This window comes from Acytostelium subglobosum, assembly GCF_000787575.1.
Source record: "Acytostelium subglobosum LB1 DNA, scaffold: scaffold15, whole genome shotgun sequence".
NCBI classification, from domain to species: Eukaryota; Evosea; class Eumycetozoa; order Acytosteliales; family Acytosteliaceae; genus Acytostelium; species Acytostelium subglobosum.
The window spans coordinates 418,722-440,239 of record NW_012236518.1 but is presented as its reverse complement, the minus strand read 5'-3'; the positions used below and the strand labels follow the sequence as shown (position 1 = coordinate 440,239).

General features: G+C 43.7%; 8 protein-coding genes across 8 annotated transcripts; 3 read left to right on the top strand and 5 right to left on the bottom strand.

Moving 5' to 3' along the window:
• Positions 1–1,778: 1,778 nt before the first annotated feature.
• On the bottom strand, positions 1,779–3,185 carry SAMD00019534_075570 (hypothetical protein; the record flags this gene model as incomplete). The annotated part of the gene is made up of 3 exons (XM_012897254.1): positions 1,779–2,507; positions 2,576–2,962; positions 3,183–3,185. Coding segments are annotated over 3 exons (1,119 nt in total), but the record flags the coding sequence as incomplete, so codon positions are not given.
• A 2,323-nt stretch (positions 3,186–5,508) lies between these two features.
• Positions 5,509–8,556, top strand: SAMD00019534_075560 (hypothetical protein; the record flags this gene model as incomplete). The annotated part of the gene is made up of 4 exons (XM_012897253.1): positions 5,509–5,751; positions 5,821–6,855; positions 6,920–7,147; positions 7,210–8,556. 4 exons carry the CDS (start codon positions 5,509–5,511, stop codon positions 8,554–8,556), a joined length of 2,853 nt encoding a protein of 950 aa, XP_012752707.1.
• A 296-nt stretch (positions 8,557–8,852) lies between these two features.
• On the bottom strand, positions 8,853–10,476 carry SAMD00019534_075550 (hypothetical protein; the record flags this gene model as incomplete). The annotated part of the gene is made up of 6 exons (XM_012897252.1): positions 8,853–8,874; positions 8,957–9,195; positions 9,266–9,421; positions 9,487–10,052; positions 10,133–10,242; positions 10,313–10,476. 6 exons carry the CDS (start codon positions 10,474–10,476, stop codon positions 8,853–8,855), a joined length of 1,257 nt encoding a protein of 418 aa, XP_012752706.1.
• A 315-nt stretch (positions 10,477–10,791) lies between these two features.
• On the bottom strand, positions 10,792–11,529 carry SAMD00019534_075540 (hypothetical protein; the record flags this gene model as incomplete). Its single annotated transcript, XM_012897251.1, has 2 exons — positions 10,792–10,899; positions 10,999–11,529. The coding sequence occupies 2 exons, from the start codon at positions 11,527–11,529 to the stop codon at positions 10,792–10,794; spliced, it is 639 nt and encodes a 212-aa protein (XP_012752705.1).
• A 718-nt stretch (positions 11,530–12,247) lies between these two features.
• SAMD00019534_075530 (hypothetical protein) lies at positions 12,248–13,982 on the top strand (the record flags this gene model as incomplete). Its single annotated transcript, XM_012897250.1, has 3 exons — positions 12,248–13,385; positions 13,455–13,897; positions 13,959–13,982. The coding sequence occupies 3 exons, from the start codon at positions 12,248–12,250 to the stop codon at positions 13,980–13,982; spliced, it is 1,605 nt and encodes a 534-aa protein (XP_012752704.1).
• Positions 13,983–14,298: 316 nt separating this feature from the next.
• On the bottom strand, positions 14,299–14,739 carry SAMD00019534_075520 (hypothetical protein; the record flags this gene model as incomplete). Its single annotated transcript, XM_012897249.1, has 1 exon — positions 14,299–14,739. A coding segment is annotated over one exon (441 nt), but the record flags the coding sequence as incomplete, so codon positions are not given.
• Positions 14,740–16,141: 1,402 nt separating this feature from the next.
• SAMD00019534_075510 (hypothetical protein) lies at positions 16,142–16,657 on the top strand (the record flags this gene model as incomplete). The annotated part of the gene is made up of 2 exons (XM_012897248.1): positions 16,142–16,245; positions 16,312–16,657. The coding sequence occupies 2 exons, from the start codon at positions 16,142–16,144 to the stop codon at positions 16,655–16,657; spliced, it is 450 nt and encodes a 149-aa protein (XP_012752702.1).
• Positions 16,658–17,213: 556 nt separating this feature from the next.
• SAMD00019534_075500 (hypothetical protein) lies at positions 17,214–20,756 on the bottom strand (the record flags this gene model as incomplete). The annotated part of the gene is made up of 3 exons (XM_012897247.1): positions 17,214–17,258; positions 17,333–17,821; positions 17,904–20,756. The coding sequence occupies 3 exons, from the start codon at positions 20,754–20,756 to the stop codon at positions 17,214–17,216; spliced, it is 3,387 nt and encodes a 1,128-aa protein (XP_012752701.1).
• Between the last annotated feature and the right edge of the window lie 762 nt (positions 20,757–21,518).

Sequence of the window (21,518 nt, the reverse complement as noted above, 5' to 3'; positions counted from 1 at the left end):
TATTGGTTAATCAATCTATCCTAATACTAGGATTAATTAAAGTAAACTTACATTTGGGCAAGGTGATGTACATGTTCCATCGAAGCACATGAATGATCCATCATTACATCTTTCACAAACTTGTTCATCCTTTACACAATTACCATTTGGACACTGGAGGAGTTGATAATTAGACAAAAGTTCCAATGACTTAAATCAGAAGTTGTATAAATAAGTTTGATAACTTACTTGGTATGGTGAATCAGATGGACATCCATCAAAGTCGGGACATGGGGCACATTGTCCATTGGGACAATATACTTGACAGACTTGCTTGGGTTTATCACAAATTGTAATGTTGATTCTACATTGTCCATCATCACATCTAAAAGGTGTCTCTGAGGGACATCTCTGTATGATTCCATTTGTTTCATTTGCACATTGATTTGATTGAGTGACACATTTGCCATTCGGACATAGTATTCCAACACATAATACTTGGTCTACAAAAGTCTGAGTTCCATCAACATTTGATACTGTTCCATTTGGAGCTGGATGTGGCTGAGATGAACCAATTGTGGCAACCAGTGGTGGTCCAGATGTGATTGTAAGTCCACCCAAGATTCCAGTGAGTGTTGCATTAGCTGAACCTGTAGAGTTGTCCAATGTTGGTGTAGGCCCACCAGTGAGTAATCCAGTTGTTGTATTATTTATCAGTGAACCAAGTAATGATGAACTATTCTCTGTTGATGTCACTATTCCAGCCAACAATCCACTTCCATAAGATGGTTCAACATTGGAAATAATCAACAATCCAATAAATATGGATAATATAATCTGTCTTGAGTCCATATTAATAAAAATATAAATATAGTTTAGTTAACTCAATGGATTGATTGATATGATTGATTGATTGATTGAATGAGTTGATGGTATGGCCATGTGAGGTTGGTGATGTTGAAAGTGTTGTTTTCTTCTTCTTCCTCTCTAAGTTGTTATAATAGAATTGACCCAATATTGTTAAGTGTCAACACAATCCATCAACCAGGCTACAGTTGGTGTTGATGGGATAGTGTGTGCAGGTGGCAGGTTGATTGATTGTTGATGTTATGACACATCTAACCCATTTCCATTACCATCGTCCATCCCCATTCAACCTTATTAAGCAACAACAGTCAACATCACATCGTATCACTATTCATCACCATCACCATAATCAGCTGATGATGTATGAGGAGGCAGTCAGCTGACTTGCATTGATTGAGTGTTTGAGTGAGTGTTGATATTATAAAGGAAAGGAATGGTATCGTGTGTGACACCCCATGTTGACCTCTTTAAATATTGACAGTACCCATTAGAACACTCCAACTCTATTATAACATCCAACCATACACACAACTTCCAACAGACACATAATAACACAAGTTTATCTGATCAAACACACACACACTAACACTTTTTGATCAGTCGATAGATCATTTGAGCGTAAATGTGTGTGTTTGATCAGATAAGTGCTTGTTGGTATTGAAGGACCTTGTACATCGCACACACCACATGACCTATCGTTAGGCTAACGGACAGGACGAGTTAACTTAACCAAACTAATAAACTAAACAAACTAGACCACATTCATTGGAAAGGCCATTCCTTTCTAACCTTTATTGTTATTGAGCCAGACTTGAATTGCCAATTCCTGATTGATTTATAATATAATGCGCTCTCTGGAGTGTGGATCGCATGTGGACAAGGGGGGAAGATGATCGGATGAGGATGGTCTATACCAAGCGGCTTCACGCTTACAAGTTTCCTCTCTTCTCCTGCTCTCTCTCGATAGCCTCAAACAGTGCCTTGAAGTTGCCAGCGCCGAATCCCTGATGGTTGTTACGTTGGATGACCTCGAAGAAGACGGTTGGTCTGTCCTCGACGTTCTTGGTGAAGATCTGCAACAAGTATCCCTTGTCATCGTAGTCGATGAGGATCTGGAGCTCCTCCAACTTGTCGAGGTCCTCTTTAACGGTGATTGGGGCGTGGGCCAACTTCTCCTTGAGGGAGATGTAGTAGGACTTTGGAACAGAGAGGAACTGAACTCCACGCTGTCTCAAGTTGGTGATCGAGGTGATGATGTCCTCAGTGCGCAGGGCAATGTGCTGGACACCAGCGCCGGCGTAGAAGTCGACGTACTCCTGGATCTGACTCTTCTTCTTGCCGTTGGCGGGCTCGTTGATTGGCATCTTGACACGCTCGTTCTCGTCAGTGACGACGATCGATCGCAGCGATGAGTACTCGGTGTGGATGGTCTTGTCGTCGACGGACCAGAATCTGTGGAACTTGAGAACGTTCTCGTACCACTCGACAACTGGGGTCATCTCGAGATCTGGCTGGTTGCTCACGATGTGATCGATGTGGAGAAGACCAGCGGCAGGTGTGATGGTTGAGAATGGGTCCTTGAGGACAGAGGTAGAGTATCCTGGCAAGAAGACTCCCTTGTAGTTGGATCTGTCGATGAAGGTGTGGGTGGTGTTGCCGTACTGTGAGGGAGTAGATGTTAGTTTGTGTCGGCGTGTCGTGTCTGTGCCGGTCTTAGTTCAATACTTACTGGACTGGCAATGGTGGCAATGGTGAGTGAACCATTCTCGTCAGAGATGACCTCTGGCTCTCTGATTGGCTTGGCACCAGCGGTGACAGCCTGCTTGAAGATGCCCTGGACATCAGAGACGTTGAAGGCGACATCCTTGACACCGTCACCGTGGAGCTTCATGTGCTCGGCAAACTCCTCATCGTTGGTGGTGAGTGGTGAGACGAAAGCCATCATGATCTTGTCCTGCTTGATGACGTGGGTGACGTACTTGCGATCGCCAGTCTCCAGACCTCTGTAGGCGATGTTCTGGAAACCGAAGCGAGCATTATACCAACCGGCGGCTTGCAAAGCGTTACCGACCCAGAAAGTAATGTGATCGAATCCAAAGTATTGTTGAGCTGGCTCCTGTTTCGTCGTCATTGTTTGTTTGTTTGTTATAAAGTTATAGTAGTTATATTGTATGTTAGTATATGTATGTATTGTGTTTGAACGATGAGATGTTGTATTATTTGTGTTTGTTGTGACTAACACCAACACGCTACACACATCGGACAAGATAGTGGTGACTGACTTGTATGTGTGTGCGTGTGTGTTATGATGTTCGCGAAGAGATGCCTTGACTTACCATTATTTATATATTGTATAAGTATAAGTATAGTTGTATCGTGCGAGATTAAGACTGGTCTTGTCAGACATGAAGTGATCCTTCTTTTTGAATTTGGAACTGCACGTGGGTGAGAGAGGTAGCGCAGGCGGAACTCCTACAATACAAAGCATCATCGCCAAAGATACTCACCACATTGTTCCTCAAACAATTCCAAATTAAAATGAAAACAAATGTTTGTTTGCTAAGTTAACGACCCCCATCATGGGAAACTGGTCATGACCCAATAATGACAAACGATTGTCCAAACAATCTATCCTATTTCGGAAATTGAATGCAGTTTTACACACATATGGAACATTCTATCCTCTTCCGCCCATTTTTCAAACACATTGTAGAATCTGTGTTGGTGAGCTTGAGAGAGTGTCAAAGAGATATAGAATGTGTGTGTTGTTGAATGTTATAATAATTATGTGTATCTATGTATCTATATCATTGTGTTAGAGTGTTTGTGAGTGTGTGAAGGGTGATATGCGTGTTCAACATTCATGTCGACAAAGACAAGACCTTCCAGGAATCTAGATCTCTTACGATGTGAATGTAACTCACATTGTATTGAGTACATCATGATGTTATTGTCATTATTATTATTGTGATATCAACAACAAATAATGATATATAATGACAATAACATAACACAAATACTAATGTTTATCTTTTAATTTTATAGGTTTTGATTGAATGTTATAATAAAGATATATTATAACAAGCAAACAAATAGAAAAATTGGTCGCCGAGGGAGAGAGGGTTCTAGTCTCCCATCCCTATGACACGGTCCAGGTTTAACTTCGCTGGACAATGAAGGTTCCTGAAGACCTTTGACAGTCGACAGTTCAGAAACATGTAGATGTTTTAAAGTGTTCCAGCATTGATAGGCTCCCTAAGCGGTCATTGCATACCAAAACACACCTCTGACACAGAACCAATGTGCGATTCTTAAAGAAAAAAAAAAGGTCGACAACTGGCGCCATCCCTCATTTACCGTCACATTATCATCACCTCGTTTATGGTTGTGCGATGGCGAGCAAAATTGCTTGATTTTTTATTAATTGTGTATCTTCCACCCGATGAACGATCAAGAGGCGTTCATCCCCCAAACATCCGCAATGAAACATCACCACCAACCTACAACGTGTCAACAGTTCCTGTGGGGCTGATCAGTCGACTAGCCTGGCCTGCCTTGCTTTACTTTGGTGTCCATTCCCGGCACCATCGCAAATGCGTTACTTCCTCACGATGGATTGGTTAATGGATGACACACACGCGCGGTTGTTGTTGTAATGTGTTGTGTATCATGTCTAACCCCCAGCCCGAGGCATGGTCGTGACCTCGGACCTGATTCTCTATCCCACGGCCGAAATACAAAGTGTTGACACGCCCCAAGATACTATCAATCAATCCAAACATAAGTGTCAACATTAATTAGATGAGCTAGCCAATCTCAACTCAACGATGTATATATATTTATATCGAGCCCATTTGTAACTTATACATACATATTTACATACACATAATAAATATTACACTTTATATATTATTTATTCATTCATTTAGTATTATAATATAAGAAGAGGTAGTTATAGCTTATGCATCTTCAAAGACCCTCTCACCCTTTGCATCATGATCGATCACAGTCAAACAAACAAACAAACAAACAAACAAACATACACACACACGACTTGTTGAGTGTTTTCTGATCGATCAGGGTCCACTCTAGAGTGTGAGCGGGTCTCATCACCTCGACTCACGACTCAATGCACACACTGTCCATTCATCCCAACTACACACTGCCAATGCTCCCAATATGAGAGAGTTAGATTAGAGAGGCAAGCAGTCGACACAGGCAATCAATCCAGTCGTCATCATTGCCCGTTGAGAAGTGCAGTGGACATGCTTAAAAGTCCGCCTCTCGTCAATTGACCCATCCTAACAGTCAATGTTGTTGAACGATTGATTGATTGTTTGTTGCCCCTTGCCAGTGCGCGCCTTCCTCTTTGTTTGTTTATGTTTGTGTCTTCAAGTGTCTCCCTCTCTCTCGTCTGTCAATCAATCAATCAATCAATCAATCAATCAACCTATTTAGAATACGCGCCATCCCATCTCATCTCAACTCAACTCAATTCCTCTCGACTTTGATTTCCACTCCACTTCACTAATCAAACAAACACTTCCATCTCACTTCAATTACCAATACCTCAATATCTCAACTTCCACTCAACTTTATGATCATAGTATTAACAACAACAATTGATTACCATCACACCACAGGTGTATCCTCACACATGAAATGCAGTATGTCAATGGGCTGGATATAGCGTCCGAGACACTGGAACAGATTGTCCAGATGGACAGGGCCCCCGATTGGGACCTGATCCACCCTTCACCCGAGACCACAGTATATTCACGCGAGGATCGTGCCGGTCAACTCAACTTCAAAAGTGTTGGTGAGCTTGATTGTCCAGCCGAGATCATCTGGAACGTTCTCTATCGGGGAGAACTAATGGAGAAATGGGATAACTTTTGTGTTAGGGTAAGTCCCCAAGATTCTTTGGAATCATTCCAATCACCAAATCACTGATCACTAATGCTCTCTGATCAGTCCAAGACACTCCAACAGTTGGACCCACTCAACTTTATAGACTTTATGGCCTTTGCATCACCACTTGGAGGCATTATTAGGAACTTTTGTTTGTTCAAGTCCTGCTCGATGGACTTGTCAAACAGACGTTTCATCATATCTTATCGATCGATATATCATAGGGACGCTGAGCGTGAGGTGGCAATAGTGGCTAATGGTACAACGGGCACGCTGTCCGAGGCACTGCCATGTGGCTTCATCATTCAGGAGATCAAGGATACGGGAAGGTCAAGCGTATCGTACATCACACAGATCAGTAACTCAAACCTGGAAGTCTTCTCTGAGGAGTCGCGAGAGTACATCCGAGAACTATATCGCAAGTCTGGTCTGCATTGCCTGCACCGAGTCAACTCACTTCGCAAGTTTATGCAGCAGTGCGTGGAGCACACTCGCAACGAGGGCACACAGCTTATCAATCAGGATCGATTCTTCATCTCTACGGCCTCGGTGCACCTGTTTAAGGCCGTGTCTGAGACCATCGCTCAACTCGAGTCGGCATCGGCCGCATGGAACATATTTCACCAGGACAAGGACGAGGAGTTCTACTTCCGCGAGACTCCTGCCAATGTGCGCACACGTCTTGGAGCCATCACTGGCGAGCATTTGTGTTTGGACGTGTTGGGAAGTGGCGTCATCAAGATCGACGCAACCCCCGAGGTCATCGAGGCCTTTGTCATGGCCACGGACGAGTCCAACGATATTCACTACCGCATGGTCAATCAACTCAGTGACCAATCGTCCATAGTTGAGATCCACTCGCGGTCTCTACACCAGGCACTCAAAGACACACCTCACCTCCTTGTCAAGCAGAAGCAAGTACTACCCTACAACATCACATTCATTGGTTTCCAATCACTTGATACACTGGCCAACTCGACTAAAGTGTGGATCCAGCCATCAGGATACTACATTGTACCACTGGCCAAAGGAAGTTGCTCACTTCGCTACCTCATCAACACCACTCTCAAGTGTTCTGTCAATGTGTCTGTCGATAGTGTAAGTCATTCCATTCTCTCAATCAATCATTCAATCACTCACTCACTCATACCATATTCCACAGATTGTTGAGACACTCTCTGGAAGGATAAAGAATACCATTCATTCATTCCATGAGGCCATCGTCAGACAGAGTACACCAGAGGATCCAATGGTCGACACTAGTGTTGATGACGAAGTATTGGACCTATTATATAACATTGCCATTGATGAGGTTAACAGGAATACTCACGACTCTATCAATCACAAGAGGAAGTACAATGATTTGGAATCAAATAACGAAGAGTCATCTGTAAGTACTGATCTGATTGCGATCCAATGAGTGCCAGGACTGACACCCAATCATTCAAATAGATCCAAGCCAATGACTTGTCACTCAGGTCTCCATTACCATTCACACCCAATTGGGAACGATTCATCAAACGAAAGCGATTCATGTTGGTCAGGTCACAGGACAACAGTCTTTGCACTCCATCATTCTATGCTGGCATCACATTCACTCTCCTTCCACAAGAGATCATCGAACATATATTCTCCTATCTCGACTCCCAATCACTGGCACGCGTATCATCCACCTGTACCCTATTCAATCTAACGGGCAACAAGAACTTCCTCTGGCGCTCACTCTATGACAACACCTATAGCAATAGTAGTAGTGGCAGTAGCGCGGCAAGTGACTTGGAGTGCTGGCGAAGATTATACATGGACAGACATTGTATATATACCAATTGGAGAGTGGCCAGGGCAAAGGTGACGGCGTTGTCTGGACACAAGACAAAGATCACGGGCATATATATGGGACAGGACATGGCCATCACAGGCTCGCGTGACAAGGAGTTCCAGGTGTGGCACCTCAAGTCCATGGCATACAGCTCGATTGCCAAACAATCAAGTTGTAGTGTGATCACATTCGAGAGCGGTGCCAGTGATCGTCGCTTTATCCGCGCTGGACATTCAAACGGACTCATCTCGCACATTGACCTCGAGCATCGATCAATCTCAACTGATCAGAGGTTCGTTTTCTTGGCCGATGGCTTCATTTTTGACAATCACAATGTATACATATGGGAGACCAATGCGGTCCAGCTCTGGGATGGCGAGTACTCCACCCGCACCACAAAGGTGTCCCTCGACGCGCGGGCAAAGATCAACCAGGCAAGACTGGGCAAGAACCCAAACACCCTTTTTACATGCTGCCGCGACAAGACAGCCAAGATGTGGGACTTGTCTGCGCAACCTTCAGCGCCGTCGATCGTCCTGCAAGGACACACGACAGGTGTCAATTGCATTGACGTGTACGGCGAGTTCAATATCCTGACTGGCTCCAACGACCGCTCGATACGCGTTTGGGACATACGCAAGCCGTCCAGCGCGATCACCGTGCTCAAGCCACCCAACAACACCTCTCCAATCCGATTCATCAAGTCAGTTTCCAACGACCGGTTTGTCTCTGGTAGTGACAAGATGTTACATGTGTGGACCACTGGAGGCCAGGGCCAAGGCCAGGGACAGTCCACAACCAATGATCTTTTTTCTTCAAGTATACTCGATAATGGCCACGTCAATAACATGTCGGCGATGGCAGCCAACGACTCAATGGTCATCTCCAGCTTCATTGATGGAGTGGTCAAGCATTACGATTTCTCGCGACCTACTTGGCGTGCGCAACAAGCACCAACGCCAGCACCAGCCATCCCATAACATATTACATTTATATTTATAAATAGTTCTCATGAGCTATGGCGTTGCTTTGACAGCACGTCCTACTCTCCTTGTTATTCATACACTTACTTTGGCCACATGTGGAGGGTAGTCCTGTTAGTCTGTATCCAGATGGGAGCTGTAAAATGATTGATTTATTGGACAAGATGAGTGCAGGTACTGAGGTGGACCAACAAGTCCTTGGGGATATGACATCTCACTTTGGTAACATCTTTGATGATGTTGTTGATGTATTAGATGTAGTTGATATTTTTGGCAGAATAGAACAGAATAGATTACATTACATCTTCCATCATACTATTATTGGAGTAGGTAGTTGAGGTTGGGTTAGTGAGTGATCACCTTAAGGATGACGTTGGAGTTTAGGTAGGATACATACGCAAACTGCTCCTCCTGAAGCAACTTCTTCTCTGATGAGACCAAACGCTTCAAGTAGGCCTGGCTGACTGAGAACTTCTCATCCATGGCTCTCAATCTACCATCAAGAGCAAACACACTCTTCACCTGATGATCCAACTCATTCAGAATCTTGTGTCCACTGTATGACTCTGGATTCTCGTGGAAGGTAACCATTCCATCCTTCTGACTGATCGTGGCAAAGATCTCTCCATCCTCAATCTAAATGTTGTTTGATTCATGTACATGTTAATATGATTGATTGAGCAGTGGCGGAGTGATTGATCATTACCATCTTCAAAACGATTGCTTCGGCTTCAGTTGGAGTGAGCTTGACATGCTCGGCAATGTTCTGAATTGAAAGGGTCATATAGGTTTGAGTGAGCTTCTTGATGTTCCTGCGATGTATTGACTTGATTGCCAGCTTGACAAGTCCCATGTTGTTATCCTAATGAATCAAAGATGTTAGTTTGATTGAATGAATGAATGAATGAATGAACCGATATAACATACCTTTGAGAAGGTCTCAGCGTTGGATGAAGCCTTGGCATGTATCTCATTGATGTTGCCATTGATGATGGATGTACCAAACTCAGAGTAGGCCTTGCAGTGGTTCTTGATGGCACGCTGCACAACGATTGGAGTGTAGTTGGGGAATCCTGGTGTGGTACCGTTCATCATGAGGAAGACCAAGTAGTACTTCTTGTAGGCCTCGATGGCGATGGCCGATATGGCGGTGGCAGGCGCCGTCCACACCTGTCTGAAGGCGTCCAGGGCCTGTCTGTACATCTTGAGAGTGCTAAACACGATGCCAGCATAGTAGAAGTAGCAGAGAACGTCGCGGATTGTGATGCTGGTCTGGTCGGGGTTGACATCTGTGATCGACTGTGACACGACGGGCAATGCCATGTGGTAGCACTTGGACAGGATGCACAGCTGAAGGAAGTCAGCGTGTACCGGTGTCAACTGTGTTGAGCTTGTAATGAGCATACCAAGTGCGCGTCTCAAAGGCAGCACTCCTCTGCTTGGTTGTCTGACCTGGAACAGCAGATCAGTGTAATGTCTGCAGACCTGACAGACTATAATGTTTCAGTGATTGGATTGGAGTAAGTGAGTGAGGAATGATTGCGTGATTGATCACTTGTTGTTTGATTCATACATTGAGTAGGAGCAGCCTGAACAAACTCAGCATTGCAGGCTGACAAGAATGTAGTGACCTGTGCGATATAACTCTGAGGATTCTTTCTCTGATCATTGATCTTTGCCTTCCTGTTTGATTGATTGATTGATTGACATGTCAGCATCAATGTGTTGTTACTTCTTGTAGTGACTCACTTACAATACAAAGAGGTAACCTAGGGAGTGTGCTCTTGGGTCCAATACGAGAAGTACCTGATCAAGGTTGTGTAGATTGTTTGACAATGTATCCTCAAAGTGAGTCAAGTTTGTCTTCATTGTCTTTGGGTTTGTCTCCCTTCTGGCCTCAGTTACAAAGCTGTCCATGATTGTGATTGATTGAATGAATACAAATATAACAAAGAGAGATATAAACTAGTTTATATTAATTGATTGATTGAATGAATGAATGAAGTTGAGATCAACAAAGATCCACTCCTCTTTTTTTCTTGAAATTGAGGGCTTTTTGATGTGAGGGTAAGTCGACAGCCAAGGTCAAGGGTTCGTCTTGTCTGTTCATTCATGTGAATGACCAAGGCGACTGGCAACAACACCAACAAAGAATGACTAGTACTTGGTCATGATCTGGATAGTCGATGAATGTAGTCGACCATGTATTGGACAGGTGTCACTTGACCATTATCAACTTGATGACTTTGATAAATAGCTCTCCTCATTGAACAAAGGATGTACAGGTGCATTATAATGCTGTTTGTTGTACATTACGAATGACTTTTCTTTGTCTCTAATCTATATAATAAGTTTCGCAAGTCAATCGAATGATCAATCAATGTTAACAACTTGGTTGGACATGACTTGGATGTTTGGATCTGATGAATAACAACATACCAACTTTACAGCTCCATTGTCACCTACTGATGTGATCGGACTGGTGTAGATTGTCATCATACCATATAGATTGCCAAAGAGTATGTCGGTGAGGAATCGATCACCAACCATGATGATGCGTGATGGTTCAGTGTCGTTGAAATGTTTGATCACAGCTTCAATGCCTTCAGGCTTCTTCGTGCCATGCTTGATGACAGGTATGCACAACTCTCGTTCCAGACGTGTAGCCTCGACAAAGTCGTGATCGTCACTAGATCCAGCACTGTTTGATAACACGGCGATGCCCTTTGGTCCAAACACCCGTCGGGCATGCTCCAATGCCTCGCTGAATGGCGCATAGACGTGGTCGGCATAAGGCTCTGTCAGGGTGTTGTCTTTATCAAACAGTACTGCATCGAAGCCCATACTACGCAGTCGGGCAAAGTCAATTGATCTAACATCCTGCAGCATCAAGTGCGGGATGACCAAGCTGCGATTGTAGAACACCTTTCCAAGCGATCGCATTGCCGCAAAGTTGAAGCTCTGTACCATCTTATTATCGTATGTATGATTAGTATAACTATGTTGTCAATGTGAATGATCAGAAGACGAATGATAACTTGTCAAAGTGTATTGGAGGAGCCCAAAAAGGACATGTGGGTTGCTTTAATTGGTAATTTATGGGACGGAATAATCCCACTAATCAATCAAAATCTAATCAATAAAACACATCTCCTCCCTTCACTCAATCACTCATCTTAATCATAAACAGATATATATATATATATATATATATATATACAATCTACTTCTGTTCCGGTGATCACTCACTCGACGATCTATCAAATTAATGGACCACCATACTCAATCACAATCATCAACACCTGATGATCAGAAGACATCATTATTCAAGAGTTTACTTAACAATATAGTATTGATAAGATTGATTATGTCATGTATACATACTATAAGTGATCATTTGTATTATGAACAAAGAGTGAGGGATGCAAAGAATGGAGATATAAAGGATGGACCTGATGAATATAGATCAAAGTATAGACATTGGACTGATCTATATGTTATACTAAGACATCAACATATTGGCCTGTTAAAAGATCGTATCAAACGACGACTACACATCAGTGCACTACCAATTGGATACGCTGCCAACAAGGTGAACTTTATATCATGCTATTCCCAAATGGACTTGGACACTTTCAAGTACCTCAGCCTGCATTTCCCCAGTCAATTCAATCCCCAATCGATCATAATGGATGTGATCAAGTCTGGCAACATCGATATATTCAATGAGCTTGCCAATCAATCACCGCTCATCAATCATCATCTACTGCTTGACGCCATCGACTATCAAAGATTGCCCATGTTGGTGATGTTCTTGCGCGAAGGATTGCTCTCCAACACATTCATGATGACCCAGTCCAAGGACATTGCACGACGTCTATACTCAACTCGCTCATCGGTCATGATCAGAGCAGTGTTGGCACCCAACTTCCTGCCGTCCGTCGAGCTGGCCAACATCATCAGATCTCATGCCGATAAATCAATCTTTGAACTCTTGATGACCGAGGATCAGGCACTTATCGATGAACTACTACCACTGCCATCATTTAATCTCAAATACAATTCAAATGACCAACTATTGATCAATGCATCAGCGGAGAGACAATGGGCACATATCCAACGAATGATGACCTATGGAATCTTTCCATTTTACCAACCTGATGACTTCCAACTCAAAGCGGACTTAGCCATAGGACAATCAATTGAACATATCAAGTCATTGTCAACAACAACATCACATCATGATGTCATGGATGATGGCCAGAGACTGCTGTACATGAGGCTTGTGATGGCTTTGGAGAATTATGGTGGTAGTGCAATGGACGACACCTTGGGCCAATACATCTCAACGGGTGACATCACACTCATACCTGCATTCATGACAGTATTGGAAAGGAAGAGATACATGGTGTTCAATCAAATTGTTCAATGTGGTACATTGGATCAGGCCAGGTTGGCGATGGGATTCATCAGTCCATCCGATCAATCATCATCGCCAACAAACTTTGATTGTGACAAGCTGATCAAACATTTCACGAGTCCACATACCAACGTCGATAGACTTGGCATACTGATGTATCTCAATAGTAATGGAGTTGTCCTGACCGAGTCACAATTCTCTCCCAGTATCATCTATGATGGACCATTGGATACACTCACATTCATTCTATCGGACAACAACAAGATTATACCAAGACTACCTGGTCATTGGATGTTCATCGACTCTACTCACTTTGAGTTGGCACTCAACAATAGACCCGATATGATCTATGTCGACAAACAAGAGAGATTGGCCATCAAGTTTGGAAACATGGCAATTGAGCAACGTTTGTTGAATAGGTATCGCGACACCAATGATTGTGGTACTATGGACGCACTCAAACAATCAATATCAGGTCGTGTTCAAGTGGATATGTTCAAATACCTCATTGATCATATTAGGGGCGAGGTCTTTGATGGTGGACTTTGGAACATGCTTGGAAAGATTGGCGATGTCGAGTTGGTGGAGTTGGCCATCATCAAGCTCAATCCAGATCAATATCGATGCAACCTATTGATGTGTGGCGCGATCATTCAAGATCAGGTCGATCTTGTCAGACACATGTGCGCACATCATTCCAACATTGTCCGCAATGTTGACAACATCGTTCAACATTCAACAGCACTCAATGTTGGAGATACTGAAGTGATGGACATCATATTCAAACAGGATCCAATCATCATTGACTGGGAGTACTTTGAGAACAATGGTGGTGGTGAAGATGGTGAGAGGATGGTTGAACTCGTGTACATCGACGGTCTAAAGGCACCATCACGTATCCTCGATCTTTTAAGGAATGTAATATGTAGCAAACCTGGAAATATACAACAACTTGATCAACTAATTGGATATGTGTCAGGTGATGATGATGGTCAAACATTGAACAAAATCAAACAATTAGTGTTACCAATGCTTACAAAGACGTTGGTACTCAATTATGATGATGTAACACTTCAACATCTTGTTGATATTCGAGTAAAGTTGCGAGTGGACAGTTCAATCACCAATTTATCCGGTTACCAAAATGAACCCATCAAATCAATATTTAAACAAAACAATAAAATATGACAGAAAGTTGAGATTGGGGCTGGAATTGTTCCAACAAAGGTCTAGGGAAAGTTTATTATTTTCGGGTGGTCGGGTGATCGACTTGGTGAAATAGATGATTGAATCTGGAACTGGATACACGGACTGATTTAAAGCTCGCGAACCAAGTGTGATTGCCATGGGCACCATCTGTTGCCTGGGAGGAGAGCACCACCAACCTCGTTGAGGTGGTTCTCGACGTAGTCAATGGAAGCGTCACAGACCTCGGCGGCCATATCGAAGAAGGAGATGGTGGCTGGGTCGAGGTAGTATGACCACTGCCAGTTGTAGAAGGTGTCTCCGCGCTTGATGATTCCCATCACTCCGCGTCCTTCCTCGGTTCTGTTGGCAATCAGGTCACGGGCATGCTGGATCAAAGTTGGGTTGGTGAGCTTGATGGTGAACTCGTTGGTGTTATCGGAGAAGACAAAGTAGGCGTTTCTGGCGTAGGCCAAGGTCACGGTGACCAGCATCAATGCGGCAATAATTTGGAATGACTTCATTGTTATGATTATTATTATATAGTTGTTAGAGATAATTGGATTGATGATTAATTAATGTCAATTGAAATGTCTATTTATTCTTTTACTTGATAACTACATGTAATATCAGTAAAGTACTATAACCCCATTATTTGCAGGGTTGATAGCTATCAATTTTGATCACTTTTTTTCAAAGTAGGTGACATCCAATCAAAACACGTAATGAGCATCACAATCGACCAAAGGACACGGTTTGTAACCAAGTATGGGACAATAGCCCGACCTACCAGAAGGCGGGATAGGCCTTAGGAGGTAGATTTTAGAACCTTTGTACAAGTCAAACTTTTATCAATAATTTACTTCTCTTTTAGTATAAGGTTATTATTATCTCTTTGAATAATTATATCTCTCAATAGTTAATTATTTGAACAAACTTCAACACATTGACTGACTTAATTTTACATCTCTAACTCCAATTCCAACATTTAAACAAACTTGAAATATTCTACCATTAAGAAGGGAAGATTTATTTTGGTTGATCTACTTGTTTGTGAGCAGGAACAATAACATCAATTTATAGAATGAATCTTATTTCCATCTTTTAATGGGTACTTACTTGATTTTTTTAAAAGAAGTATTATTTATTTTTGTAATTGTCTTAAGTTTGATACCCATAAATGTCATTATTGCCATTCTCCAGGAGTATTTATTTAGGAATTTGGAAGTTGGGGCCTTTGTATACTCCGGCGTCCTTAAAATCGAACTGGTACGATGCCATTAGAACAAACTGTAATAGAACTAACATTGAAAATATAGTTATTCTATTCATTGTTTAATTATTTTTATTATTATTCTAATATTTAAGTATAGAAGAAGTTATTTCAACAAATATAAGAATATTAAGTTATAACCGTAATTATATTTATATGGTAAAGTTAACCATGAATCGTAAGAGTTACTATTGATGGTAGGTAACAAACACCAGAACTAGGAGAAGTTATTAATAATTAGCATGAGTGGTGTTTCTTAACACACACTAGACGCGATCAATTAATAAATCATTGCCCCTCATTGTATTACAATACTGTCGATCTGTTATATCTTGTTGTGAATTGAGACACAAAGTATTAGAACTTGATATTTATTATTATTATCGATTTATATTTTCCAGTGATTGATTCACCCATAATTCTATGAATAAGTTGTGTAGATTCCGTTGACCCCATACTACACCGATTCAAATACCATTACCATTATCAAAACATTACCTTTACATCTACATCCCAGTTCCATTGTTCTTTGTACATACAACTTGATGTATCCTTAGTTTTATTGATTCCTACTTTGAAATGAAGGGAGTTTTATTGATTGAGAATGGTTCTAAAAAACGATGATTTGATCATTTTACTCAAACAAGCAATAACTTCTGAAGAGATAAAGATATATATATAAATACATAGTTGTACATTAAAAGATGTTGTCATTTAGAACTGCTACATCATTGCTCACAAGCAGAGTCTCAACCATGAGATTCACTAGATTATACTCTTCATCTGCAGTTGCCAACAACGATTCAAGGTAAGGGCAGCAGACAACAGACCAGACATTGCTTGTGAATGTTCTAACAGGCTCATGATGATACAGCTATTTGGAATCATTGAACAAGCCAAACCTGACAAAGAAGTCATTAGATGAGGTGTTTGCAAAGGTTAACCAAGTGGTTGGCGCACCAGTGTACGACACATTGATTCAGAGATACAACGCACTTGGTGAGGTGATGGCATGCGTCTCAGTGGCCAACTTTGCAAAGATCAACAACATCACTCTGTCAGAGTCATCCTATGACATTATCCAGGAGCACGTCGAGGACAAGAACGTCAAGCAGGAGGACGACACAGACTTCTCAAAGCTCAATCACATCTACGACGACTTCCTCAAATACAAGGAGGCCAACACCCGACGACCATGGTTGAACCAACCAAGATCTTAATATAGCGAGCGATCATCATCACTATATAGCGAGATAGATGGATAGAGTTGTCGATCGATTAAATAGCAACTAAACTTACACATGTTAACAACAACAACAACGATCACATGATGATCAACGCGATGATAGATAGTTAGATAGAGAGATCAACAGTCTGATGATGTTTATTTGAGTGCGAGCGAGTTATCACAAGGAGTAGGGCTCTTGATCTGGACTCTGGTCATTGATCAGATCACTTGATCAGTGGACGACAGGTGAGGAGGGGGGAGGGTAGGTTGTGGCTTGTTCCCAAACGATGAAACACATCGGAGGAGAGAGAGAGTGGCAGGACCGAGCAGGGCATTACTCTGCACATGGACGTTGGTTGGTAGCCACAGGACACAAGCTAAGGGGTATGTGTGTGTTTGCGCGCTTCAAAGGATCATACGTCACGGCGATGATGATACGGTGTGTGTTGCCGCTTAGGGATGGGTGTGTTGCTGCTGTTGCTTATGGAATGATTGGCGAAAGCAACATGCACGCATGCATATCCAATATGTATGTCAGAGATGGATGTCTAGAATATGTTCTCCTTGCTGCGGAGGTTGATGTTGCCCGACTCCTACATGTGGACAAAGAGAGAGTTAGTATTTGATTACATGCCAATACATCCATGGATGATGCGCAACAACTCACCTGAGACATCTCGTTCAAGCTCATTGGGAATGATTGACTCATAAAGTATCCGCCACTCTGGGATGACTCTTGTGATGCTGATTGCTGGCTGAATCCATTGACTGACTGCGAGCCATCCATGCGTTGCGACAAGTCGACCGTGGCCATCGAGTTGGTGATTCTGGACATGGTGTATGGGTTGCCGCCAAGACCAGAGAAGCCGCGGTACGTCTGAGGTGAGTAACGATTGTTGTTGTTGTTGTTGTCATAGTACTTTGGTGGACGCTGGCCATACACCATGCTGGAGGCCAATGCAGGATCGACTGGTCCGCGCTGATCTGGATAGCTGAAGCCTGTAGGCTGTGCTCCAGCCACTGGCAACTTGCCCTCTCCATACAGCTTCCTTGGCTTTTGCAACTGTACCGAACTTGGCTTCAAGTTGGACAATGTTCCATCGACCAACAAGTTCTTCTCCTTGATATGACAGATCAAGTTGTTCCAGAGTTGATCCTATTTTAATTAATTGATGATTGATTGTGAGTTAGTGAACGAACGAACGATTGAATGAGATTGATTGATTGAGTATACATACCCTTGAAAGGACCTTGGCATTTCCACAAATGATTAGACCATAACGTGCACGGGTCAAGGCGACGTTAAGACGACGAGGGTCCTGGAGGAAACCAATACCTTGGTACTCGTTGGAACGGACACAGGACAGGATGATAAAGTCCTTCTCACGTCCTTGGAACGAGTCAACACTAGCCACCTCAATGTCTTTGTAGAACTCAATGTTGAGCTTGCCAGTCTTGATCATGACATTGACGAGGTAGGAACGCTGTCCTTCGTAGGGCGTGATGATACCAATCTGCTGTGGCTTGGTACCGAGCTCCAAGAACTTGGTGACGATCTTCTCAATCAATGATGCCTCTGTACGATTGATGAATGATGTACCCGAAGAGCTGATCTCTTCTGGTCCAGTGCAGTTGTAGAAGAACATTGGGTCGTGTGACGAGGGCCAAGGGAACTTGATCTCATTGTAGACGCGGTCCTTGTAGGACAGCTCATTGACGAGCTGGCCTTCGTAGAATGTGCTTGAGGGGAACTCAGAGAGCGAAGGATGCATACGATACTGTGTGGTGAGACGGAATGGGATGAATCCGAGATTGATCATACGCTCAAACAAGGACTTGGACAGACCTGCCTCGATGACCTTCTTGGCCATCAGCACTGGACCGAGCTGGCAGTGGTCGCCCACCAGGACGACCTGGCGTGCGCCGAGCATCATTGGGATAAGACACTCGGGCTCGCTGGCCTGCGTGGACTCATCGATGAGCACGTAGGGGAACTTGAAGCTGGCAAGACGGGGGTCGCCGGCACCAACACACGTGGTGCAGATCACGTCGGCCTCCTTGAGGATTGTGATCTCGGCGGCACGCTTCAGCGACCAGTACATCTTCTCATCCTTTGCGCTCAGCTCACCTTGATCGTCCTTGAGCTCCTTGAACTTCTTGAGATTGTTCTTGTGCTTGTGATCCAGCTGCCAGACCTGTTGGTGCAGCGTGAGATGCTGGACGGGCGAGGCCACCTCCTCCCTGAGCTTGGAGCAGAGTCTGACCACCTTGAGACCAATTGAATGCAGCTTGCCTGCGAGTTGATCGATAGCCACGTTGGATGGTGCACACACCAACACCTTTTCATTCTTCTTGATAACCTGTGTGACAAAGTGATGAACGAGGAATGATGACACCACGGTCTTGCCAGTGCCAGGTGGACCCTGGATCAGGGACAGCGGACTCTTGAGCACCTGTTGCGCCGCAGCGATCTGTGACTTGTTGAGAGCGGGCAGATTCTTGATGGCGTATGTCTTGGGCAGGGGCACGTTGGTCTTGGGCATCACGCGATCGTGTCCAAGCAGTGCGTGATAGAGGTGATCGGATATCGAGTCCTTGGACACGGCGAATGCCTTGAGTGCCGCTTGCATTCTGTCAAATGAGGTCGACCTCCACACCATGTCGATCTTGAAGCGTCCACTGGCCTTGACGGGCGCGTTGTGTGAGTTGTAGATCTCGAGAGACACCTCGAACGATGCCTCACCCTCGTCGTTGATCTTGGTGACACGGCCCACTGATTCCCAGTCGGGTGACTCTCGGTCGCCCTTGTACTGTAGCTTGAGCTCATCGCCTGGCATCACCTTGAACTCAAAGTCCGATCTACTGAAGCTGAAGAAGGCTGTCCACTTCTTGCTCAGACCCTGCTCCCAGCGCAACTGCACATTGTCCTGCGACAGCGCCTCGCGCAGCACCTTCTCGTGCTCCGACTCCAGTCTGATGAGCGGTGTGATGATCTCTTGGTACTGATAGGCGTCCTCGTAACGCAACAGAGTGGGCAGTGGCGCGCTCTCGTCGGCCATCATCTCTGGGCCACCGCCATGCTTCTCGACGACCACCGCGTTGGGGTTGGTCTTCCAGTCCTCCTCGAGCTTGAGGATCTGCTTGGTGGTGATCTGGCGCACACGCTGCTGGTCCTCGTCTGAGGGCACCTTGACCAGCCAGCTGAGGAAGCTACGCTCGCTGTTGATCAGTGGCTGCCAGTTGGACAGGTCCCAGTTGGTCGTCTCCTTGCTGCCTCCCATTGCGCAGGGGTCACGACAGAGCAGCACGACAAACTGCTCCTTCTTGGCCGTGATGAAGCCCAGCAGAAAGATGTTCTTGCAGCCGCAGTTGTAGCACTCGAGCACAGTCTCACCAAACTGCGAGTCGGCATGCAGCGAGATCTCGTTGTGGCGCGTCTTGACGAGATGAGTGACGATGTGTGACGAGTTGGTCTTGCCCTTGCCATTGCAGAACCATTTGCCGCAGGAGCAGCGCACGACGGTCGAAGGGTCGTGCAGACCGCAGTAGCCGCAAGCGTAGTCGGGCAGATTGATCTTGATGCTGTCCATGTCCTCGGGGTCCTCAAAGTTCAGCTGTGAGTTGTCAAGTAGTAGCGCGTCGTTCTGTGAAGACATGAAGTCCTGCGATTCAAAGTCATTGCGGCCAGAGTTGGTCGGTGAGTGAGTATGATTGTGATTGTGATTGTGACTGTGATGATGATGATGATGTTGCTCGTCATGTTGTATCTGTTGTTGTTGTGTACGACCAGCACCTATGTTGTTGCCACTCTGATTCCTGTTGTTGTTGTTGTTGTTTCTGGGCGCAGAGTGTTTCACGACCCGTTGTGATGGGTCGTTTGGTGAGGGGAAGCCATTGGATGCAACACCTAATGAGTTGTTGTTATTGTTATTGTTGTTGTTGTGTTCGAATGGTGCAGACAGAGTGTAGTCATCCTGTGTATTGCTGTCGGCAAAGTCAAAGTAATTGAAGTCTGTTTGGCTCGTTGCCGATTGCGAGCTATTGTCGAGTCCTGTCCCTCGAGAGTTCACATCTTGTGAGAGTCCATACATGTTTGTCTGTCTGTCTTCTCTCTTTATAATATTTGTTGATGTTGTTTGGTAAATGAACTAACTCATTGGTCTCAATTTGATTTTTTCTTCACTATTCCATGAGAATGACAAAAAACAAGGGACTTTGATTAATTAATTTAATTTGTATTATTTAACCATTAAATAAAGAGTTTGCAATCAATAATTATTATAGAATTAAAGCATTATAATGACTTCTCCAAAGGTTGTTCCTCCCTCCAGTATATTTCTAACATAAATGATTTACATTGAATCTAATAATGCGCAATCTAACAGCACAACGAGAACGAATACGCATACAACGACCGAATAGATGAAGGCAGACATAGAGTCACCTCACCCCAAGAGAATATCTTTGGTATTCATTGATATTTAGAGGATTAATCACATATTTTTGATATTATAGTGGAGACGACTAGAGCAAAAGCTATTATAATATATATTTATTGTAGAGTTCAATGATTGATTATAATTATTTGTAGTAATTTCAAACTAGTATGAGTTGTACAACTCAATATTATAGAGATAAAGTAATGATAATGTTGGGAATTATTGATCTACAAATTGTTGTGTCAAGGAGAAAAACGAAACTTTTGTTGATTGATAAATTTTTGTACAAGGGTCTTTACACTTTGTGCCCAAAAGCCTTATCTTTGATGGGGTTGTTTGGTTGCTGGGTTATTGGGTAGTGTAAATAGTCTGTTGGTCCTTCCCGTAGGAGACAGTGCCCTTCCTTTGTGTGTG